A 26,928-nucleotide genomic window follows, 5' to 3' on the forward strand; every position below is an offset into this window, starting at 1 on the left:
AAAATAAAGGCCAATACTGACCGGTAATCACCAAACCTTAAGGCACAGATGTATCAAAAGTTGAATACAAACAATTAAAGAATGATAGTACGATATTGAACAATACAGAAAGCAATTTTGTATATTTAGTTGTAAGTAAATCTGTATTGATGTAACAAAACATATGCATCCTATTTCTGCTCAACACTATGGCTTTGAAAGCTACTTTGCTTCCAGTGTAATTTTATAAATAAAGTAAATATGGCAGGTAAGAAATATATTCATTATGCTATGCTAATTTTCCAGGTTAATCACCACTACTGCTTCAGTATAAAACTTTTATAAATGCCTGTTAATTATCTTTGCGAGCAGTGTGCATGTTAACATGTCAAACAATAAAACCAAGTCATACATTCTCAACTAGCATTTAAAAGTCAAATCACTGATATTGATGTTCATAAATTTTAAACGGGGGAGGGGAAATTAATATACATATTGCAAAACCCTACATTAATTCGACTTGTCCTACGTGTAGTGAAGTGTGTCAGTCAAATCTAGGGTCTCCACCGCACCCTTTACTATATGGGAGCCCAAAGTGGCAGACGAAGTGTGGAAGCAGTGAATGCTTCCTCCACTACTGTACTCACAAAGCCTACGTGATGGATTATAACCACCACCACTTTCGAATCAACTTAAATTATTATAAGGCATTCCCAATGGTACCTTCACATTGCAGCCTTGTGTAGGCTATACCGATATGATTTCAATTCATATTCTAATGTTTAACTGGGAGCATTTCCTGCAGCAAAAAAAGTCGAGGTGATTAATGTCGCTACGTAGCACACATTCTAATATTGGGGCGAAAAGCTTAAATATAGAATTCATAATTTTAACATAATTTCCACAAACATAATGTATAAAAGCGACCACGTTACGAAGTTTATAAAGGCACAATACACTTAAATAACTTAGCCACATTAGAGTAACATGCTGCAAAGCAGCCCTATTTCGTCTCCAAGTCCAATGGCGGCAATCAGTGTAACTACTGTATATTGATGGCAGATGTCATTCATGCGCCATGTAACTAATGCCTACATCAATAGCACACAATGAAATATATCCTTAAACCAGCAAATAAATGTCATCACAAAGATAGTAAAGATGTCTTGCAAATAGAAAACACTAAAAAAATCTTGCCCATTGCTGGAACAAGTTATTTCCCTTGAAAATAAACAGCCAATCCTAATATGCATGGAATATTTGATAAGCATGTCCAGCAGCCTAAGAAAATACTTGGGATCAGCACGTTGAAAGTGTGAAATACAAATGCGTTCTTATGAAATGTTATGGCAAGTTAGAGAAACGTGATCTCATTTCCCGTCATCTTTTCGGGCTATGATTTTAGGTTGCCTGGTCTAAAGCCATGAGAAGGTCTTTTCCCTGCAGAAGGTTCTGGATGTCCTGGACAGGAGCGTTGACTTCACATTCATAACTTGTGAGCGTTGGCAGATGTACACCTTCAAATGATCTTCCAAGTAAGCAACTTGTCAATCCTGCAGAAGGAAAACGTATAACAGCTAAGTCAAATGGTATCAAAAAAATCCACACAATTAATCACTTTGTCATTGTACACAGTTATTCTGCTCCACATGAATATGATATAAGTGTAACAACTAACCTGTAGGCTTTGAGGTCGACAAATACTGCTGTTGAAGTGGTGGACATGCTCTGGTCAAATGCGTTGGCTTGAAGCCCTTCAGTTGACTCATGCCAGTTTGGTCACTTGTTTTGTTGTCGCAAGGCACTAAAATGTAGAAAATGTACACATGTAATCAGAACAGTGCAACAATGCAAGCACACCTATTGCTCATTTACGGCATCGTATTCGTAAAAGTGTATGATGCAATGTGACCTTACCTCTGATGTTTGAAAATGACAAAGATTTTGCCTGTGGGACTCCCTTTCCACTCGTGTCATCCCAAACCTTGCTGCGTTTCCACGGGGGCTGTGATGACAATGTGGTGGCAGCTGCATCTTCATACACCATGTGCTAAATATTTTTGCAAACAAGTTTCAAATTAATTGGAGTTGTCATTTGGCACCGATTATCGTGAACCAAATATGTGAAAACGCCCATTCCAGCCACGAGCGAATTTATTCGTCGAATTTTTTTAAACGTCATACTCGAAGATGCCTCTTGAAATGTCAGGATACAAATATGAAATTTGCCACATGATTTTGATTTGTATGTCGAATAATTACGATGTTTTTTCCCCTCACAATGTCCTATATGCATAACTATATTTTCTTTAAACAGCATTCACATACTTGAATCTAAGGCAACCAGCAGAAGCATTATCAAAATTGTAGCTTATTGGCATTCATATGGTTTTATTGACACCATTACACCTGGCAATGTGGTTATAACTTACCGAATACGGATTTTTGAAATGTATTCCATCATCAAGGTGCCACTTCCGCTTTAGGTTACTTAATTCGGGAGAACGTTTGCAAGGTCCAAAGTCCTGTGTGCGATTTCCGAAACATCTGCAGAAAGAATAAGCACTTTCAATAATTATCTTCAGCCTCAATAATATACATATAATTTTTTATGAAACATGTAAACATTTGAATTATACCTTTGGTACATTTGCATCTGTGCAGCCACTGAAGCATCTCGCTTAAATCCTTTTTCACAATCCAGGAAATGCTTCCCATCATATAAGTTGCTAAAAGAGTTTGATTTGTATGGCCATGAACTGCCACATTTCCCAGCAGCAGCCAAGCCTTGATCTGTGGCTCCATAGAAACTGCTGTCATTATATATGGCAGGCTTTGTTACGATGATGCCCTGCGAAGCCCATGCATCTGGAAGCTTGGATGCAGCCTGTGGCTGCTGCGAGTGGGACGGTATCTGCAGTTTTATGGATGATCCTTGACGACAACAGTGCTGGTACATTCTTGACAGGGGATTTGGTGATGCATTTGAAAGCTGCAAGGGTGACGGTGTGGCCATTTGCTCCTGAAGGCTTAGTGAACACAGCTGGAAATCTTCTCCGTCCATTGGAATATAAGGTGCAACCATCTCAAGGTCCACTGTACTATAATCGTCCTAAACAAAAACACAAAAAACATACATATTAGGTTTTAACCATACCTTTTTAAGCGGAGTGTTTTTCAAATGATTCATGCCCTCGGAAAGATGGTGCATTTACAGTGTATTTGATCCACTGCTGTTGCTATGCTCATCACATCATGGAACCTCCTTTGCCAGTACCAAAATATGATGTACGCCTTTTGGCGTCCTCTTGTCTAACACCGTTTGAGACGAGGCTCAAAAGAAAGCTGTCTCTGGTGTGGACCAATCAGTTTCAAGGACAATGCATATATTATCAGAGTATGTTTTTTTGCATTCTGATCACAAGCATTGTGGTTAATGCAGACATGATTCCTTGTAAAAGGTTTCAGTTTGGTATTTTAACATCTTAACACTTGTTTTGGTGCCAGAAAAAAGGGGAAGAAACCTATTATCATATGCTTATAACCTTCACCAATACACACTGACCAGCGTGGTAGAAGTATGGTTAAATAGCCCCCATGACTTGCATTGTTGGAAGCCAGATCCTAATCCATCAGTGGATTGACAAAAATAGCTATATGTATTTTGTAATGTCAAAATATGAAAAGCAAAGTCTCCACAAAGAATACAAAAACAAGCTCTTCGTATATCTTATGCTGTGGACCATGTATTTGTATCCCAAAACGTTTGCTGTTGTGACCTTAGGAAGGTCCTTCTCATCTGGCATGCTGGGGAAGTGACCAACCCATTACTGTTGTCTTCTCAGCTCACTTATCATCTTGGCCCACAGCCCACATGGGGCACGTTCAGCCTTTTATCCCACTAACAGCTGCTTTGACATAATGAATTCGTCACTAGAATCGTGGTCCTTACCAAATGAAATATTACAAAAAACAGTGGCTTAAAACCAAAAGCAAGGACATCGTTTTTACATTACAAATTGTTCTGTTCTTCAGGCCATGAACAACTCGCGGCATGCACACTGAATGAAATATACCTGGCTTTAGCTATATACCAATTCACAGGGTTTTATTACAGCTAATGGCAAATAAATCAAATGGACAATATATTGTGTGCATATTACTTACTGTTATCTCAATTTGACAATGTTTATATTAAATAAATATATATGTATCTATATATAATTCAAGGGATTATCTCAATCCACTGCTGGATGTATGTATTTTTTATTTATTTTTCACCGTATGTAGCGAACCGTGTTGATCGGAAATGCAGAATGATGGCTTCCCCGTGTTGTTTTGACTATCGGGGATGTTTGACCATAATTCACCATCACGGGGAGTGTAAATTGGGGTAAGGGGGCCCAGGACCATTTCAGATATAATTCAAAACTGATGTAAGCCATGGTTATGAATCGAACTCAGGTTGCCTACTTCCAAGTGCTATCCACTGTGCCACTGCACCACACCTTTTAAATATCCAGCATATAAAAATGTACTCTCAAATCACTCCACCAGCCACAATCATATTATTATCCTGAATGTAATAAACGCTTTACCCAAACACTGACAGCATCAATATGTGCAGACAAACTTTCAACAATTTCATTTCAGAAATGTCAATATTGATTTCATTACCTGAGTGTAAGAGTTTTGTATGTCTGTACTTTTAGCAAAAAGTTTCTCCACTAACTCCACACGCAGGTCATTGCAGCTGGCATAGCAATCTTCTGGGCTTCCTGGCTGTGAAGCACAACACATTATTAGTCCTGAAAAAATGTATCTGCAGCTGTAACAATCCACTGCTGGATGAAGGCCTCCCCAATCTGCCACCATGTCTCACAATCCTGAAATATAACTCTCCAAGCATCTGCACACGAGATGATCTCATTGATCTATCTCCTCCATTGATGTCCTCTCAGACACGTTCCTTTCCTCGACGGCCACTCCTCCATCATCGGTCCAAACACCTGACATCATTGTTTGTGCCCATTGACCTACAGTTTACGATGCCATCGATTAACAATATTTAGATTAACGATCTGCCTCCCATAGGGTCCCATCGTTTATAGTAATGATGCATTTCGATTAACGATATGTTTAAGATATCACGTGGCTGCCCATTTCAGCCAATCGGAGCAACTCCTATGTGGACTCGGCAGACCTCAGACAATCAGCGACACCCTTTAATGAATGTTTTTGAGACGAACTGGCGAACTTTTGAACGTGTGATGTGTGTTGCTTATGGAAGCAGCTCTTGAATATATAATGAGTTTTTTTACATAAACGTTCTTAGCCTAATGTAAGAATATTAACACTCTATTCTGTTCTTCTAACGTTTATTGATTAAACTTGCATGTTGAAATATTAGAATCAATGCTTTTGTTGGTGAAAAAGGTCAACTTCCGAACATCTTGGTACAAATTAAGCCTTTAACGTGTATTTCCTATATTAAATTAACGATAATTGCAATTAACGATGGTTTTGTGGAACCAATAAATATCGTTAACCGAGGGACCACTGTATTTGTTTAGTGATGTACAGTGCCTCCAGTGGTACCTAGCATGAAGTGCTAATAAAAATGTATTATCATAAACATCTGCAGCGTTGGTTTGTGAGAGAATGGATGATTGCATTAATTTGTTCTGAGTCATATGCCTTTTCATATTGTACAAAGGTTAGGCAAAATGGTCATTTGAAAGTCATTAGTTTTTCCCAGAATATTATACATAATTTGTACGTATGTGGTCAATGAAAGAGAAACCTTTCCTAAAACCCTGACGATCTTCGGAAACAATTTATATCCTCGGGTTTGAGGATATGATTTGCTAAAAAAAAAAAATAAGAGCATTATAAAAAAGACTCCTCATGTAACGTTAAAGATAAGAAAAATTAACCTCACTGTGATTGTCACTTATTATTATTATTTTATTTTTATTAATTTTAATTTCATTTTTTACCTACCTGACTTTACCGAAAAAACTAAGAGTATGAATCCTTGCAGTCACGAAAGCTTCAAATCTAGAACTTACACAGGAGCTTCCCGTCTCTGATGAGCTGGGCGTTGATGTGCGAGTTGACATTTGGTGTGCTGTGAAAGCGGACACTTGCGTGTCTCCTGAGTCAGTTGGTGCCTGCCTGGCGGCCCTCTTCGTGTCTGGGCCACACCGAGTCGTGTCGTCGCAGAGAGGCGCGCGGTTGTAATTCTGTAACCCACAACCTATGTGCGGCAAAAAGCGACACAACACAGTCCAATTAGTACACACGCACATTCCTGCTAAGTTCAACCATTAATCGGTTCATGTTTAATGTTGCTGCATGACACAAACACAACGTTAATTAAATGCTATGGGCTACTTTATCCGTGAAGTATTTTACGTGCAAAAGATCCAACATTACATCTGTAAAAACATTTTGATGCTGAGAGCATTCTCTGCCACACCATTAACAGCCTCATGTTGAAAATCAATGAGTTTGCAAATTAACCTCACCATAACATCGATATGCATTCAAGTTAGGAGTTATTCATTTGAAAAATACTGAACTTTGTGTGCATATACACAAAACCCTCTCAGAAGTTGTTTCATTATTTTCTTCTCATTAAGATGTCAAACTCACAAATCCATTGGGCTTGTGAGCAGAGAATGTATTTAGCTCAGCTGGCACTGGTTATAGTGCCAGACCTGCAAGACTAGAAATCGGAAGGTTGACAGTTTTAATGTCTGTTGAGAGTCAACTTGACTGGGTTCAATGAAATGAATATCACTTTGTTGGAAGTCAACGATGGTCATTCCAGAGATAATAGTCCTCAGGCCTTAGGAATAAAAAACTTCCACCATTGGCCTAGAGCCACCAACTAACTATATTATCTCAGTCTCGCTAAAATAGGGAAATACCTATTTATGAAACATACTTTATACATGTGTATATGAATATTTCAAATTCTATTCAAATTGTGCTATTGGCATCATATCATAAGACAAATCATCAATTTAGATCTTCCGCAGAGGAGCGGGAACAGCCCATGGAAGCAACTATCACAGATGTACATAAAGATCCTATCAAGTGTTAATTTTGGAGCTTTCGTGACTGCAGGAATTATTCTTTGGTTATTTCGGTAAAGTCACGTATAAAGATAAAATAATAAATTAAATAATAGCATACGACGTTTCGATTGCAACACAAGCAATCATCATCAGGTATAATGAAATAGCGACATAGAATCTAACCAGAAAACTATAGACAGACATATAAGCAGACAGATATCACCAAGATACATAGAGAGAGCAACCCAGGTACAGAGAGGGGTGATCGTCTCTGTGGGGTGGCCTTAAATACCAAAGAATAATCCTATCAAGTGACCTCTGATCCACACAGTAGAGGGCAGCATTACCCCATTCCACCCAAGCAGAGACGTACTTTTAACTTTGACCTGAATGTAGTCATGCAAGCCCTTGACATAGCATGTCAACCTTACCGGTGCTGTTGAATTCAAGGGGCACGATGGTGTCGCCAGGAGTTGGCGCCAGCTGAGCCAACTCGTCGGGCTCCTCCTTGAGCATGGCGTACAGCCGGCCACTGTCAACTGTTTGGGGTGCCTCTCTTGGGCATGCCTCGCCCTCGGCCCCCTGCGCCGTGTCCTGCAGCTTGAAGAGCCGCTCCGTCTGCTCCAAAGAGAAGATGGTCTTGTTCTCCTCTACCCCACTGGAGATGAAAAGCGTGCAAATTACACACGGTTCAATTATGAACTTTGCGACAAGCATAATTTTAACAAGCCGATAATGTATCTTTATTACTTTTGATATGAGAATACTGTTACCTATAATTATCACACAATGACGTGATAATTCCCAAGGTGCTGAATGATCGCTTTTTTTGACTTACTGTAACGTTCGCTATAAATCACCGCTGTGTAATTTCTAAGAAACACATCCGTTCGTACCTTAGCACGTAGTGGATGCAGACAACCGACTGCGGCTGAGCACTGCGACTGTTGTAAATGACAGAGGCTTGCGTCTGCACCCAAACGTAGCCACCATGTTTGGCCAACATGCGGTACTGCCCGGTCTTTGCCTGTCCCTTTGAAAACACTGAGACAATACACAAAAAAGCAATACCACAAGGTTACGTAGAAATTTTTATGAAATGCAGTTTATGCTCAATGACATTTGTTATAAAACGAAGTACATATAAAGTTACATTACACAGCAAAATGTCACTCTGAAGATAAATATAACCATTACTTTGTTTTTTAAGTTATTTCCCTTATTAGGCTGTATATGATATGAAAGCCTATCCAAAGGAATACAAAACAAGTATTTTGCACCATTTCAAAATGTGGAAAAATGTTCAAACACACATGCAATGTTTCGTGCTTTGTTTATAATCCAGCTAATAAATCATATCTCGGGGAGCTGTGGTATAGTGGTTTGTGTTCTGCACTCTGATCCTGGTTACCTGGGTTTGATTCCTCCTTCATCAACCCACACTAACCAGGATGGTGAAGTATGGTCAAACAAACCCATTGACCCACACCGCATGTGAATGCCTTAATTCAGAAGTACATTTTCAAAGGGCTGGAAATTATTATTTTTTAATAAGCCAACAGTGGTCATCCCAACTAAAAAGAAACCACGGCCACAGGAATGTGAAATCACCGTCAGGGTCAGGGCCACGAACAGAGATGACCTCCGGCACATTGCTCATACTGAGCATGAAGAATATGTCATTTGACTTCAACGTTTTAATCATCAAAATGAATGAAAATCCAATACTTACAGCTATGGTGGCTTTTGGTAATGTTATCAGAGTCTAATGCATGATAGTATTCATACACAGACTTTCCCAAAAGCTCATCTGGACGATATCCAATCAGGTCAACGACTCTAAAAAAGAAAACATTTCATCAAACTATATGTTAAAAATACAAGGTTCAATATGGTCAGTTACATTATTCACTTTCTTTCATTCACATTCTGATGCTAAACAAAGCTTCACAATGATTATTAAACATGAGACGATTACATGAACTAAAATTACATGAATACAATATTTACTGAATTACGTGCAAACACGACCATTGGCACTGGTGAAAGAGAATATCAGGGTATTTTCCAGGGTCTGCAAGGCAAACATTTTAAAATGGAAATAGTGCCCAGACTATAACATAAGCAATCATTTTAAACCGTTCAGTACATATTCTTGCAACAAAAATAACCTCCAAGTCCTCTAAAATGTAACGAAGGTAAGCTGCCTTCTTTAGTTAACTACGTATTCTCTAACTCCAATCCAGTGCTGTATAATTTTAAATCTATATCTCACATGTTACAAAATTGTAAAAATATATTGATGGAAATTTGTCTTGTGGCCAAAATGATCCTATACAGTATCTACAGTAAATATCCAAAGCTCATAATCTGCAATACCCACATACTTTCTTACAAGTTACTTTCACATTGCAATGTCATCCTTGGGCAACATCCAAGCATTATCCTGTACATGTCAACAATCGGTGGAGATGGCAACAAAGCATGAAGCTCTCGAACTTTCCAAACCTGTCATCGCAATAGGAGAACTTCATGTCCAGGGTGTGGCGGCTGAGAAAGGTGTGGCTGTCCAGAGGAGCCTCCAACTCGGCAGGATGTGGGATGGGCTGGCATATGAGGACTAAATAAGTTTGTGCCGGGTCTTTGAAGCCACGGGAACTTTCCGTTTGTGTCGAGTTGCTGCTGCCACACACCTTCTGGTGCCCACTGCAGTTGAGCACCTTGAATCATAAATACATCAACTTAGGTCACATACTAATTGTTCACAAGCCTACGAAAAGAAAATTACGTATTTGGACATGGAAGGCTAAACCAAAATACACCGTATTCTCCTAATTAAAATACAAACTCCCCCCCCCCCCAAATCCCCCTTTGGCATTTTTAATAAAAAAAGTGGGAGTGCATCTTAGAATCCAGTATGCTTGTGTGTGTTTGTGGGGCCAGATGTGGATAACTATATTGACACCGGGCAAAAGTCTGGTATGCATCTTACTTTCTAAAGTGACTTTTATTCCAGGAAATCTAATATATCCGTGTTTTTTGGTATTTTAAGGTATATGTGGATATATATATATCATACAATTGTGTGTTGTGGAGTGAGCATACCTTCCATGAGGCAGATTTCAGGTTGACAGTTCTGCCCCGGTTCGTGATAGTGCACTTCATACGCATCAGAAAGTCAATTTCAGTTGGGGTCTCTTTATTTTTTTTTGCCGAACCTGGGGGAAATGAAAGTGGATTTTTTTTATCCAACATTTCCAACCAATACAATAATAACATACACGTACAGCCCTCTTATCAATCCACTGCTGGATGAGGGCATACCCATGCCACTTTATAGAATACCAAAGGAGATAATGCACATTTACTCTATTATATAAATCAACCAAAACACGTGTGCATACCAGTTGAATATGACATTTCTGACACATTTTGATGCACGCAATTGAATAAACGCAGTAACTAGTATCTATTTCAACGTAAACGTTGCTTTGTTTCACCGGCTGCTTTGTGTTTTGGGCCTCAAGGCCTCTGTGAACAGAAACATTAATAAAGAAAGACCACTACTGACAAAGGAGCTCGTGAATTCTATAACAATGAGCAGAGAGCAAAACAAATTCGACGCCACCTGTTTCGCAATCGCAAATGAATGTTTTTCTGCTGGGAGTTACAAAAGCCTTGATGGCTTAAACGAGATTCGCATTGCAAAACGTTCTAGTGGGTATAATGCAACAACTAATCCGAGACAAGACTTCAGTCGCATGCTACGTAACGGTACGGCTGTATAAGGGGATTCTTTTTTTTTTATACGTCAACAGTGTTGAAGATTTAGTTGATCCGCAGGTCCGTGCGATGGAGTAAAGTCAGGGCTCCTGCTGCCTCTTCCAAGATGTTTGTCCACTGTGGACGACTTTATTATATCTTCTCGTGGATTGCCTCCCGCCCCCCCCCCCCCCCCGGCAGTTGTGCGAGCAAGCAATTGCAGCGAATTAACCCTTCACTAAAAATAGTCATTAAGCAACGTATGCACTGTTAAGTAAAATGATCAGGCAGGACATGCGGCATTAAACATTCAAGCTCTCATATTTAATCATTGTACAAAGTACAATGTGTTAATATCATTGCATGCATAACAATGAATGCCGTATACATTTTAAGTAACAAGCAAAGTATTTCCAATGTAATAATCGCATTGATCCCCATTCGTTGTATAATGTATAGCCATAAGAGAAAACCATCCGCTGCTTTATCTGTTGTACATGATGTCTTTTCCCCATTTGGTAACGATAAGTATGACCTTATAATTTTGGAATCATCTAAAGCAAACAAGCAACGCAGCGAGGAATTTTGGTATCTATAATCTTCGGAGGACATGCTCTATTATGTAATTATCCAGAATTACAAACACCGTCAAACCGCAGAGTTCTGGAGATCCACTGCAGAGTTAATTATGAACCAGAGTTATAGAAATACTGCTGGTAAACTCTTACCTTGTTTGCATGAGAGTATTTCTTTAATTTCTTCATGGTCACATGGATGGGTAAAATCGAAAATACTCTGCCCAACAAGATCCACCTGCAAAATATTTGAACAGTAAATGTTAAACTGGTAATGGACTTGGGCATTTCTTCCACTACTCTTGGTAGCCTTGATAATATTCTTGACGTCGACTGTTGGATTTGAACCTAATGAACCCTAAACAATGTCTGCTGTGACTTGGGCAACTTGCAGTAATACAGTGCTTAAATGCAATGGCTGAAAAGGTATTGTCGTTTTTTTAACATAACAATTATTGCACTCTTCATGTAGCTTGTGTAAGTACGCTGGCTCTCTGCTTGACGGGTCTCGCGTTAATTTATTCCCATGCATCACCACTATGCGGCACTGTCGCTTAGAAAATTCTCTCTTTTCATTAAGAGTGTAAAATGGAAATTTAAGAATCACAAATTTGAACAAATTACATGCGCTGGATATTGTATTTTCTGCACGTGACAACCAGAAGCTAAGACTTTTCATTTGGTATAAACCTTACATCTGTAGACAATGTGCAGATGAAGAAGAATGTGATATCTGTATACAGCATATATGAGATCCTGAATTGAATAGAAGTATCTCCCTGTGAGAGAAACTAATAATAAGCTACAGAAAAAATATCATATAAATTGGTATAGTAAACAATAAATTGGTATAGACGCAATCTGCAACAATTATAAATTATGTTCTGTAAAAATAAAAGTAGTACATCTTACATGTGTTGTTCCAAGGTACTTGCTGACATTATCTGACAGATAAACGACGTCTCCATCGTGATTCATGACCAAGATAAATCCTTCCAAGGCCTTGAGAAAAGCTGGATCGACGTCGCCCAGTGAATCAATGTGTTCAGTGGATCCATCTGAAAAGGGATGACACCATGAAATGAAAACCAATTCCCAATGTATAAAAAATTACGGATACGCCATATGTTCACACGCATAGCGTATATAAAATGAAGTGCTTCAAATTACTCATGCAATTCCCACAGATTCTCTTAAGTTCTGTTTGCGAACACCGTAACATATTATACAGGTGCATTTTTACAGCCTTTGTAACCGGAGCACGTTGACCCAGGAGTATGTTTGCAAAGGAGACCAGGATTTAAATAGGTAAAGTTAATGCCAGAAAATGTAATTTTGTATCTTGTTACAAGCGATGATGTGCAGTGCTGCATTTGATTTCTTTAAAGTCTTGCACCTGAATTGTCAAACTGTATTTGGTGGCCAATAAAAGAAACGCAAATTTAAAAGTAATACAAGTATTTAGCAGCTGTTACTCAGTCTATTTTGTCTGATGGGTTGTATTACATGTGGATCACAGCCATCTAGAACTTTAAATTACAGTGCTCTATCCGACTACATGAATATTTTAACCAGACTGTTTTTACAATGGTACATTTATGGAATGCAGAACAGCAGCAGAAAAAGATCCTGAAGATTTACATGCGTGGAGTGTTGTGTTGAGCCTTCGTTAGCAGTCATGCCCATTCCAGAAGAGTAACCACATATACTGATGTAAAATTTAAAAGCTTCAATACTCATGGAGTCAAATATTAATATATAATTCACTGTAACCTTCTCAGAAGCAAACATTGGTCTAAATAAACGTATGTCTCAAAAAGCATAACAATACATTACAAAACATCAAAGGAGAATGTAGTATGACTGTCCTTATAACAGCAGTAATTATGAAATGCTTGCAATATTTAACTTCATTTAAATATTGTGGATTAATTGTTTAAAGGGTTCAGTTAAAATGCATTGTTGTCCAACATCCATTGTCTCAAGCAACCCTCTGATAAAAATTCTTAGGTTTTTTCGGTAAAGTCACGTAGGTAAAACATTAAAATTAATAAAAGTAAAATAAAATAAAAATCACGACGTTTCGGAGGCAACACAAGCTTCCGTCTTCAGGTGGAACCGTCACAGCCACGACAGCTGTATCAAGTAAATGAGAGATTGATAAATGTCGTCCTTCCCCCGCATCTGATTAAGATGATTGGCTCAGCACGGAGCAGAATAAGTTTAACATACATACATACAAATAACATATTTAACAAGGTCAAAAACACACCCTCACACCCCTTGTAGATGGGCATACCCATTTAAATAATTCTTGAGATACTTGATACTCGTTACTACGGTATGCCTTTCACTTGTGTTGTACTTCAGAGGACATAACGTGTGGTGTTATTCCCTGCGTTCTGCATGTTAAAAAAAGCTATTCACAATTCATGAGCAGCTGGAGGTTGCAAGATTCATTAGAGAGGTTGGAACGTGCATATTGCTTATGTTCCACGCGGATAACATACAGCAACAATAACTGGAACATTGTACTTGGAAACTAAATCATTATTAAAAGTTGCAAACATTGCACTCTCAAATGCAGTTTAATAAAAAAAGTTATGAAAGCACACTTCGACTCACTATTCAAACCTGCCTGATAAGTTAAATTATTGTGCTGGATAAGGATTTCTCACGTGAAAATACACACTAGGTTAAGTGGGCTGTACACGTATACCGATTCAAAGCATTTTTTTGTCCAACAAAAAAAGAGCCGGGTGTGTGAGTGCATGTCTGTGATCCAGCACTTTCGAGGCAAGGAGTCGGGCGATCGCATAGATCTGGGAGACTCCCAAACCCTCGGGTGATCGCATAGATGTGGGAGACTCCCAAACCCTCGGGCGATCGCATAGATCTGGGAGACTCCCAAACCCTCGGGTGATCGCATAGATCTGGGAGACTCCCAAACCCTCGGGCGATCGCATAGATCTGGGAGACTCCTAAACCCTCGGGCGATCGCATAGATCTGGGAGACTCCCAAACCCTCGGGCGATCGCATAGATCTGGGAGACTCCCAAACCCTCGGGTGATCGCATAGATCTGGGAGACTCCCAAACCCTCGGGTGATCGCATAGATCTGGGAGACTCCCAAACCCTCGGGTGATCGCATAGATCTGGGAGACTCCCAAACCCTCGGGTGATCGCATAGATCTGGGAGACTCCCAAACCCTCGGGTGATCGCATAGATCTGGGAGACTCCCAAACCCTCGGGCGATCGCATAGATGTGGGAGACTCCCAAACCCTCGGGTGATCGCATAGATCTGGGAGACTCCCAAACCCTCGGGTGATCGCATAGATCTGGGAGACTCCCAAACCCTCGGGTGATCGCATAGATCTGGGAGACTCCCAAACCCTCGGGCGATCGCATAGATCTGGGAGACTCCCAAACCCTCGGGTGATCGCATAGATCTGGGAGACTCCTAAACCCTCGGGTGATCGCATAGATCTGGGAGACTCCCAAACCCTCGGGTGATCGCATAGATCTGGGAGACTTCCAAACCCTCGGGTGATCGCATAGATCTGCGAGACTCCTAAACCCGCTGGCCTGCAATGCAGCCAGCAGATGGCTGTACAGAAAGTGTGCTGAGAGCTAATTTGTGCACTTTTTTTGTGGCCTTCATGAATGTGTGGGTTTATTCCTGGTACGCCGTTAACACATGTAAGCCACCCATTAACAGAACTAACTTAACATCTCAAAGTAATGATGCTACTGAAAAAAATACTGATATATTGAAGCATTCTGAAATTAATTATTGTTTGACCATTATAAATGATCACATGTTATTTTGATAGTTTACACATAATTGCTTTATATTTTAAAAGTATGCACATGTACTGGACACATTGTACTAACACGGTAAGTATAACATACTTTCAAAAATAAATAAATCCCATCTCACAGCACAATTAAATGAATGCTATTTGTTTCCATAGCATACGGGCGGAGGGAAGTTAGACATTGCTCTGTCATATGACTCGTTATCTTTAAGAACCTCAGAATCAGAATCTTTATTTATCCTGGAGAAATCTAATGAGCTATGAAGCTCTTTTTCACAGATGTCCAGTAGGACATCCTTCGGTTGTAAAAGGACATGCTACCGTTGTTACAACCTGCCATTGTAAAAGTGTTTGATTGGTGACTGTATTTGAAACATATGCAAACGATCCCTTTGTAAGTGTGTCTCATTATTCTCCAAAAAAACCCAACTACATAAAAGACAAGCCAAATAAGTTATCTTACCACTCGTAACTTTGGTGACGTGAAAATCCTGACCAAATGCCTATTAAATGTAATATGATTTCGTGCATAAAACAATTATTGGCCATTTAATTCACGATAACCAATGTATAATTTGAAACTGCTGTATTTTATTACAGCTACCAATGAGCATCTTTAATGTATTTAATTACGTGTAGTTACTACACTAAAATAGTGTATCATCCACGCATACCTACGTATAAATTCCAACGTAATGTGAACTTTCACGATAATGAGGAATGTGTCACATTCTTAAAACATGGCCACACTATATGTACCGACAATGACAGAAATATGTTAAGACTAAACGTTGAGTAAATACATGGAATGTGACACATAGTGGCGATGTTATTTGTCATGTTCATCCACAAGTAGACAAAATAAAATACTGTACACTGTAGTGGTGACCCACTCTATATAGACTTAAACCACACTTCATAGACTGCCCTGCTGTATTTTTTAGTATATTTGCAGTACAGGTTCTGTATTTATACCAGTAAGGTGTAATAACAGGAATATTCACAGTACGATATTATAACAACAGTCAGGTATTACAGCCACTTACTTTGATGGGATGAAAAATGGCTTGCCACTAATTCTTGAGTTAGCGTTAAAGAGCGTACAGTACAATACAAATGTCAATCATGGCCCAAATCGTTTTCATTTTAAGGATATAGTTTAAAAAATGACAATTGACCTTTCATTACGGTTACTATTTAGATTTTCTGACCACATCAAACACGAACACTTTGTTCGTATGAATGTGTACCAAACCATAACTTCATATCAATGCTTACATAAGTGGACATAACGTACTGCAAACTGTGTTTCTAAACATTGTCCACCCCACTATTGTCTCAGGCTTTGTTTTCTAGAAAACTGCAACCATTTCCGTGTAGTTCTTTAGACTGGCTCCAATGTATATCCTGATGACGGAGTCAAGTCTCAAACAAGGTCCCTGACGAGCAACAGGAAAAACAAACTTTGTTCCTAAAGTTGGCAACAGCAGTCCACACATTCCATACTTAATGACATTGATTGAATTACAAAGTACGACATAATGTTCTCATGAGATATGTTGTAAAACTATGTACACCTGTTTTAAGGATGACGTTTTAAAGTAGCACTTATCAATACGCGTTTCATTACATTATGTGGATTAACCCTTCTTTTTAACTGTTAATTTTTTACGATAGGAAGGGCAAGAAAACATTATTAATATCCGTCCAGTGTGCTGATAACGGCTAAGATGCAACCCCGACAGGAAGCTGAGCATGAATTTTGTCCATAATTATTTGGACACACAGTGAAACTAAGGGTCACCCAACATTTAATTTAAAGAGATTCACAAGCAATGTGAACTTTGGACATTCACTGCGATTAATCTCGAGATAAGAGGGTAATAAGAGGCTAATAATGGGAATAGAACTATAGGATACCACTGCAAGTTCCCTTACCCAATCAAACGCTAACACAAGGTTGACAAAGATGGTCATTTATACTTCGATGATCAATGATGTTTGGACAAAACAGATAATTACGATGCGGATAATGGATTTTTTTCAATGTGGTGATCTCATATTACCGCCGTAACCAAAAGGTAATATGTAAAACGATGATCAACACCCGATCAACTCGCTCTATTACTACCTGTGATTATAGTGGCACACACTCTTCTCACAGAAAGTAGTTTTACAAGTCACAAGATGAATATCCATCTCGTCCACCACCCTAACCACAGATAAGAGACATTTCCACTACATTGTTCCACATTTAATAAAATCCACAACTGCACTTCCCAAAACCGTTGCATTTGGTTTAAAGACGGCTGTACTGGTGAGCTTTAAGTTTACTAATGCCTATTACAAATGTTTTTTATTCTATCTACCATTTTTTATGATCGGAACATTTTATAATGTCTTATAGTCCGTGTTGAGTGGCGTAAATGATTGTACCAGGTCTATAGTTAATAGCCGAATGTGCTTACTTATGATGAAATGTTTTCATATGCTTAAATGTCATGTAAAACAATATAAAACAAGTTAAAATTTCCTGAAGTGTAATCGATTGTTTTTCTAAACTAGTTGATGTTAACATATAAACATGTTCAATTTTTTTTAACAAGCACTGCTCACTTTATTCCAGTAAAGGGAAACAAAAAAAATCCTATAAAGAGGTTAAAATTACACGCATGAGAAAAACCAACAGTGTCCCCAGAAATTCCATAAACATCCTGCCACTGAGACATTTCCTGTCTCCGCATTGAAAGGAGATCGCCCTCCATAACTTAGGCATCAAAGGGTCAAATGCCAAACTTGGCTTGCTCTGTATATTAAGGACATCCTTAGTGTTCTTTGGATGGAAAATGTATTTATTGTTGTGTTGTTTCCCCGCTGTGCAGATTTCTCAGGTCTCCCTTGCAATAAAACACTTTTTTTTGCCTCAGCGCTCAACGGATTTAGCTTTTAAAATAACTAGCAACCCGCACATCCATTGGATGTGACCGTTTATCCGTCCTCCCAGCCAGCCAGCAAAACTTTGCTTCATCTCATATTGAGCCCCGTCTCTCTCCACCGTTATCTTGCCTTCTCTGTACAGTACATCCCAACGTATCCCGACTTCTCACTTTGTCTCCGATTCTGCTACTCTATCTCACCCACATCCTTCCCCCTATCCTCTCTCCCTGTTTGTCTCTCTCACCTTCTCACCCAAGCTCCCATTATTCCCACCGCTCCCTTTTATATCTCAATCTCTCTCGCCTCTTATCGAATCCTCCGTCCCACTGTTAGTCGCTTTCCGTCGCTTTCCTCTTTCCATTTTGCGCTCTCTATTTCCTCTGTTTTATGCCCTTTCACTCTCTCCCCACCCCTCTCCGTCCCTTCCTCCCTCCTCTAACTCCCTCCCTAATCTCCCTCCTCTATCGCATTCGTGTGGGATACACAGCCAGGCTGGAGGGTGGGCGGGCGAGACGCCAGAGCGATGCACGAACTGGTCTCCACGCTGTGGGCTACAGGGGAGTTCACTACCATGCTCGCGTGCCGGCCCGGGTACACAGGCAGGAATCCAGCCAGCAAAATGTTTCGTAATATACTATGATTGCACTTTAGAAAAAACTTTAAATAAAATTAGGCAAAAGTGCAGTCCTACACTCGCCCGTTCACGCCACTACTGCCGGTAAAGGCCGCCGCTTGGCAGAGCTCTCGAGAGCCCACTCGAAGGTATTTGGCCTACTTTTCCACATTGGCTGGACATCTTGAAAGAAGCATGAAGTACCCACGCTTTTACCCACACCACACGTCACTTGCCAATCGATGGATGTGAAGTTTAAAAAAAAGTACGTGCTTAATGCAGGCAATTTTACGGTGAATGCGAAGACGATAATATTTTAAGTACGAAGCCATAACTTTACTTGTAAAATCAAGGCTGCATTTTGTTACATTTCCAAATGTAACTATTTAGTATAGTGAGTGGATTTAATGACAACAAATAACAATTTAATTTACTCAAGAAATACATTGTATCTTCATAACCGTAACACATAGAACTGCGTAGCACGTTTTCTTTCCTGCTAAAATGCTGCTTTATTCCCTCTCTGCTTAGGTCACGTACCAGAGGCGAGCAGTTTTCTCATCCGCAGGTAGCTTATGGCGAAGCGCATGACAGACGCCTTGTCAAGGCTGGCACTGACACTTTGCGGCAATGGCAGCTCACGGGCCAGTTCACAAAACACCTCCTGTCTCCTTGCTGCGCCGGCATCTCGCCGCATTTCGAGATTTCTCTTTGCGTCGTTCGGATGTGGCACTGCACGCACACACACAAGCACAAGAGTACACATGTATAGGTCATCTGATAAGCTGTGCTGCAATGTGCTGAAACCCTTTGTCATAATCCTGAGGGGGCATCTGAGTAAAATCAACACGCAAAGCGGTGGAGCGGATAATGCGGATCGTATGATCTTTCCATCATTGTTTTTTCTTCAGTGGGACTTGGTATAAAAGTATTGTGGGAAGATGTATTTAATGTGCAATACTGCATTTTGCAGTGTATATTCTGAGTAGCTATGTTGGGGAAAAAAATGTAGGTAACTTGTCCACCAGAGAACACAATTCTAGCCAAAGTGGTGGTAATTGACTAAACTTTTTGAAAAGTGATCCAACTCCAGCCAGCTTTGATAATTGTTTGCACCATCCCTCAACGCAAAGTAAGAAACGCGATTTCGCGACAACAGAAAGCCAACAATCCAGGTTGATGTTACCAATACACAGGCATGTGGTTAGGCTCATTAGTAAGTAGTTTTATGCCAATATTCATGTTATTTTACCCACCACTGGACAATACTGTGACGTTTACAAAGATAGTATTTATATACGTACCGATGCACATTGATTAAATTCTGACCAGGTAAGCTGACTGGTTGCATTCGAATTCTCAAGACTGAAATTTAACGTCAAAATACTAAGGTTTGCTCAAACTGCTCTGAGAACGCGTTGCACCTTGTTCGGTGACAAAGAACATATATCGGAGGTCTCAGTAAACAACGTGGGTTAAAAATGACCTTAAGTTTAACTATTAATAGAACGAAATTACAGCAGTAGCAATATACTCCAAAATACACCAACTGTGTATTACAAATGTTTCACACTGTAAAGGGGGAAATTATTTACAATATCATGCGATCCACAAGAAATACAAATATTATTGTTAAGCAATGGTATTTAAAGTACTTGGTTAGAAGGAATGTAAGCATGAACTTAGGCCACAAGTCCAGTTGTTTGATAAAAATCTACAGTACGTATATTTGCAGTGCGTATATACAGTGTTGTGCCTATTATCTTAACTTAACAAGGGGAAAAAAGGTTCGATTAAATACATTTCGTCGGCGATTTTGCAAACAAATGTCCCATTGCACATTACAATTATACAATACAGTTGAATGGTAGCGTCGAATTATTCTGACAGATCAGCTAAAACGAAGAATATAACTCCTCTTTTATTTGCACAACCATAAAACCTTCAGACCCTCCACGGGTAAAGTAGAAGCGCTGAAAAACTGGCAGCTGTCCTCAAATGAGTTTGTGGAAAAAAAATACATTGGAATGTTAATGCCGACATATAAACACATTATAGTACTGTATACCCAATGTATTCAAAGATGCACTTCAGCTGCTCTACTCGGATACTTATTATTTCATGGGTATTGGAAACTGTATAGGATACTTACCAGTTCACTATGAACTCCATAAAATCACAATACTGTATATATACAGAGATAAAATGTACAGTTTGTCACTCCACTGCTGGATGAAAGTCTCCTCATGCCGTGTAATTCCTGTGGAATTCGTTTTTGTCATACTTCACGCTGGCCAGTGTGAGTTTATGCTGGTGGGGTTTACGGAGCGGTTCTGATACCGTTCGCCACTAATGATACCCAAAGCTAGGGTCAAATTCAGGTCACCAGGTTGACAGCACCACCACTGCACTGCCCCAGTTTTCAGAATTACGATGTTGTACAGTAATTGGGACGAGAACTACTTTAAATGCGTAATTTTCTCATCATCATCCATTGGAGATGAACGAATAGTGTAACTATTATTCAACTGTAATATTTGGAATGAGCGTGACTAAAATCTATTCATTGCCCAGCAAGGGCCATTCTGCTTTCTGGGTCAGAGGTCAAACCAATGTCTCAGCACAGTACAGAGGGACGCTGTGCTGAATGAAGGCCCGGACTTCAGATGAAATGTCAAACCAACATCCAGTCAACTGTTAAATTCATTCAATTCAAGGCCGTAATTATAATGTATATTAGGCGGGACACATCCCCTACCATATTCAAATATGTTAAAAATGCCCCCCCCCCACCCCAATATATCGCTATAAAATAGATTTCTGTTTATATGATTGTGGTTATGGTTATACTTTATTAATCCCTAATCTCTGCATTACATACAATGAAACAAGAAAAGGTAAGAAGAAAAAAAAACAGAGCAATGTAATACAATACACTATAGACATTATTGTAAAAAATAAATAAAAAGTCCATCCCATGTGTGAATTAATTTTCAAATATTTTAGGCAGGAAATGGCAGGAAATTATTTTCAAATTTAGATTTTTTTTAAGGGGGGAACCCCCGGACCCCCTAGAAGATTTGGTCCCCCCCAATGTTGACGGCCTTGATTCAATTCGATGCTTTGGCCAAAAACCGTGTGGCTCTTTTATAATCGATGCAGGCTGGCTCATATTTTGATACACGTAGGACTCGTCCATACCTATACCATCCCCTCTCCTCTACAGAGGGAATAAAACTCGACCAGTAAGGTTTAGTGCAATGGGCTAACCACTTGCACCACTTCTCCACTGCTCCAATAATATTCAGGATATGAGAAACACGGTACTGTACAGCAGTACAGTTTGATCTGTTTTCAAACATACACAGGGGCCACCTGGAATGGAGGAATGTTTGGGCCAACGTGGCCATGTAAACTAAAATTAGATAATTACAACAGTGTGCTAGGTTACGTAATATATTTTATGACGCTAAAAGTCATGCGGAATCCAACACAGTACTGCAACACAATCTGTGAAATACTGACACAAGTCAAAAACAGAAATACAGGTGAAATAGTTAAATGTCGAGCTTGATAACTTTATAACACTGTAATCAAGATTATTTGCCCAGGAGTCCCGATATATATTTTTTTCAAGATGGTCCATCATTGGAATGTCTGGCCAAATCCATTGAGCTTGGCATGTGTGATGAAACCGCAATACCTGGAGAAACTCCAAGCATACTTAGGGGTAATATTCAGCCACTGCCATCTCCCAGCAACCTCACATAGCCACGTCTACAACACCTGCTAAACCCTGGAAAGCTGGGAATGAAATACAGTACCGTTTTCGAACCTGTAGTTAACTTTAAAAAGTGTTTTTTTTTTATAGCCAATACACCTTCTCAGTACAGGAAATATGACAATACTGTGCATATATAAATACCTACATTAGTAGCCATTACGTACAGCTAAGACTGACATTAGTAATCAATTATGGACAACATAATAGACAAGTACAACAGGCAGTCTCTATTAATTAGCGGAAAAAAAACACACATGTAAAACTGCCAAAAACAATTCTGCTTCCAAACTAAGACTATGTTGGTGATCCACATTGTAGAGTATCAAATATGAAATCGTCAATTTTATCAAAACGCATGTGAAATTGATCACCAAATGCAGTTGCATCACCAAACGATTTAAAACTGTTCCGATATCCACAGCCCAGCACTCGCAAAATACTCTACTGCATGTCGTTCTGGAGCACTCTATGCAAAGTAAAACGAATTCCAAAACCTTTTAAGAAAAACGCGAATTCATAAGACTGTCAAGCAAGCATTCGCGTTCTAACTTTTACACGCCAAGAATCCCACCACGTAACGCACGCCACGCGCAGGTTAATGTACATCGTGCAAGTAAGTGCACAAACACCGCATTCAGCAGAGCTAAAACACCCAGGCAGCAGTCCGAGTGAGTCTGTAGAGTTCTGCGAGATTTTGCTGTGTGCAAAAAGATGTAGCTTCCTATCAGATGCTTGTTTGCACAAGCACAGTCGTGTATTGTAGGCTAACAAAGTAGACCACTATATGTGTTTTTTTCCCATGAGCTAAATAAATAATTGCAGTGGCCTGCCTGCTTGCCTGCTTTGGTTGGCTGGATGCTGAAGTATTGCTACACAGCTTATCAAATACTGGACAAGTGGTTGATACGATGTACAGTGCTGTGTTTATTCTTCACTCAAGTGGAAGACAAAGACGAAAAAAAAACAACCTCGGCCCTGCTATGAAAATGTCATACCAATGTACAGCGATGCCACAAAGACACATACACACAAACACACGCACACTTAGCATTGCCATTTTCTTATTCTCGTGTTTCCCACACGCCGCGGATTTTGCTCTCATCCACAAATGCGAACAACTGGGCCAATCTAGGCAGGTGGTAAATTCAGTGAATTCGGTGGCAACTTCGGTGTTGCGCCTAAGACCTCATTCGCTTTAAAGGCAAATGCCGCCTGTCAATTCGCCATCAACAATTCTTCGCCTCCCCACGACAGATCACGCCACGCGCCTCTGGCCAGTGGGCTCACAAGTTACCGCATCCACCGGATTATAAGACGCACTTTGTATCCTTAACCACCCACCCCCCTCCCCGCCGCTCTCCCAAGTATTTTACAGCAAAGATTGCATACCTGTCAACCCCGTATCGGTGCCTACCTTATTACAGACCAAGTCAGGCCGTATTGGTCCCCCCGTGCCCTTATCAATGTCAACGTTGGTCCTACAAAGTCCCATCAAAAGGGAGAAACACAAACAAATAGACCAAAAAAATGCCCGTATTGAAACGGCTCTACGCAGTATGGACCTGACAATTTCCCTGTACAAGAATACGGGTAAACCGTATGGGTTGACAGGTATGATGAGATTGTGTTGCATGTAACTTCACCGACACCGGGCACACGTGTTGTGATGCGTCTTACTTTCCGAAGCGGCTTATAATCCCACCGAGAATTGTCAAATGTGTTAAAGCAGTGTTCGTTGCCGTAAGTGAACTGACGAGGAAAACAACAACAACAACAACTGTTTTGCTCTTTGAGCCATTCAACGAGGAAGCTGAAGGTGAAATTGTCACACTTCTGAAGTCACGAGTGGCAAACTTTGCACGGAGATGCAAAAGCCACGGAACTTGCACGGGCTTTAAAAAATAATTCGAGCCATTCAAATGGTAACAATGTTGACAATGCACAGACACATTTCTTACATACGCCACACATTTACTGTATTGCATCAGAAGTAATGGCCCCATGGCCAAGAATGAACTGGCCAGTCAAGACCTTGGGAGCCAAGCAGGTTTCAGCCTGGGTGGCGCTTGTTTGCATTGGCGGCCACTTGAACGACGCGATAGATGCGTTGCAGACGACATTGTCCACAGAAAGCAAGTGCAGCAACATCCACATCATACTCTTGGTTCTTTCGGTAAAGTCACGTAGAAGGGAAATTATAAAATAATATAAAACAATAAAAATTCTCACGACGTTTCGACTGCAACACAAGCTGTGGATTTCACACCTGATGACGATTGCTTGTGTTGCAGTCGAAACGTCGTGAGAATGTTTACTGTTTTATATTTATACTATTTTATTATTTCCCTTCTACGTGACTTTACCGAAAGAACCAAGAACATGAATCCCTGCAGTCACGAAAGCTTTCAATCTAAATTTAACATCCACATTGTTGTACTGTGCCACCGCTGGCAGCGTCTCCGGCTCGTCGATTAGCACCGACCACACCACACTTGACCAGCGTGGTGAAGTATGGTCAAAAATATCACACCCCCCCTCCCCGCGCAAAGCCGTGGGGGAGAGAGGCCCTCATCCAGCAGTGGATTGATTGACAACAGCAGTGACTGTGCATGCACATCACAGCGGTGTGCAATGCAGCACGGTGTTGTACAAACGCCGTTTGTTGTACTGTGCCACCGCTGGCTAGCTTGTCTCGATTATTCGATGTCCAGGTACTACTGCCCGTGCAGTCTATAGCATTGCAGTTAGCACCATGGACTAGCGGAGAGCAACACGCCACCGTGATGCCACAGTGGCCCTCTCTCAATGCACGCTTTAACACATTTCACTTTTCTTCACTTTTATCGTGAAAACTTTTCCTTCCACAATTCATCATTAAGCAACAGCTGGTCACGCGCGGCTCACATATCTGGCTTAATGTGCTCGTACGCGTGCGTTCATCATTTTTTTAAAAACCTCACCGCTTTCTCTCCTTCTCCACCGTCATGTTGTTCGCTTGTTAGCTGCAGTCTTCTTGACGAACTCAGCAACTAATACAAAAAGAAATCCCCACCACGAAACTCCAGCAAAAAAAAAAGAGAGATGATGAAAAAGTCTGTCGGCACAAGCGACGGCGGCGACGACGATGATGATGATGCCTCCCGGGGGGGACTTTTAAGAAGGCGCAACACGTTTGGAATAAATAAATATTCAAATAAATAATTTGACAGCCCCGGACACGGCCGTGGTTTTAAACGTCCGAGGGTTGAAGGAGTCCTCGACGGAAGCAGAAAACAACAACTTCAACAACGACGACGACGACGTTACTACAATAATGATGACGATGACTACGATGACTACGATCGCGTACTTTGAAAGAGAAGAAGAAGAGGTGGTGGAGGAGAGAGTTCACGAAGCAGCTCCCCCCCTCGCTTTATTGCCAGCACCACCACCACCAGGCAGCACAGGGCACAGGCAGTGGTGAAGTTTCGTCACCTCGCGTGCGCGTCACTTTGCCTTATCCCTGACGTCGATCAGAGAGAGAGAGGGGGGGCTGACACGCCTCTCGACAAGAGGCCCGATTCACATCCATCACAAACGTTGGGTCGCTTTGCTCCGATGTCTCGTAGCTCGCTCAGAGATGGCCAACGCGAGATTAACAACAAAACAAACCCCAACAAAAACGTCGCGTCGCAAGCGAAGCGGGCACCTTCGGTTGTTGTTTTTTCTCTCTCTCTCTCCCGTGTGCCAAGTTTTGCTCATTTAACGGCGTTGGTCAAAGATAACACAGGGAAAATAACCTCTTGGGGAAACAAAAAGCGTGTCTTGAGACTCTGGAGAGCATACCTGTCAACCCCCTTATCAGTGCCCCCTACCTTATTACAGACCAATTCAGACCTTACTGGTCACCCCGTGCCCTTATAAATCTCAACGTTCATCCTACAAAGTCCAATCACAAGGGAGAAATACTAACAAATAGACCAAAATAATGCCCGTTTTGAAACGACTGTACGCCGTATGGACCTAAAAACTCAATTTCCCTGTACAAGAATACAGGTAACCCGTATGGGTTGACAGGTATGGGAGAGCCTTTCCTGGGTAAGAAGTTGTAATCAGTGTCGAACTAGATTCGAAGCTTTCGTGACTGCAGGAATTACTCTGGTTCTTTCGGTAAAGTCACGTGGAAAGAAATTAAATGAGTTAATAATAGAATACGACGTTTCGATTGCAACACAAGCAACCATCATCAGGTACAAATGAATGAGAAAAAAAACATAGTAACCTTGGAAATATAATGCAACACAACACAGAGAGTCGGCCAACAAAACAGTCAACACCCTACCTGGCTGATCACGTTCTTCCAAAGATTGCTACATTTGAGAGAGAGACAAAAC

General features: G+C 40.4%; 1 protein-coding gene across 1 annotated transcript; it reads right to left on the reverse strand.

Moving 5' to 3' along the window:
* Positions 1 to 901: 901 nt before the first annotated feature.
* EPAS1 (endothelial PAS domain protein 1) lies at positions 902 to 25,991 on the reverse strand. Its single transcript, XM_061559191.1, is given in 17 exon segments — positions 902 to 1,532; positions 1,658 to 1,783; positions 1,897 to 2,029; positions 2,412 to 2,526; positions 2,619 to 3,091; positions 4,657 to 4,761; positions 6,051 to 6,238; positions 7,496 to 7,722; positions 7,961 to 8,108; positions 8,797 to 8,903; positions 9,573 to 9,784; positions 10,170 to 10,282; positions 11,555 to 11,639; positions 12,314 to 12,459; positions 19,312 to 19,435; positions 19,437 to 19,503; positions 25,516 to 25,991. Coding segments are annotated over 17 exon segments (2,547 nt in total). The 5' UTR covers positions 25,542 to 25,991; the 3' UTR covers positions 902 to 1,380.
* Positions 25,992 to 26,928: the final 937 nt, after the last annotated feature.

This window comes from Lethenteron reissneri, chromosome 25, assembly GCF_015708825.2.
Source record: "Lethenteron reissneri isolate LAM-NWPU_2019-01 chromosome 25, ASM1570882v1, whole genome shotgun sequence".
In the NCBI taxonomy this organism is placed as follows: Eukaryota; Metazoa; Chordata; class Hyperoartia; order Petromyzontiformes; family Petromyzontidae; genus Lethenteron; species Lethenteron reissneri.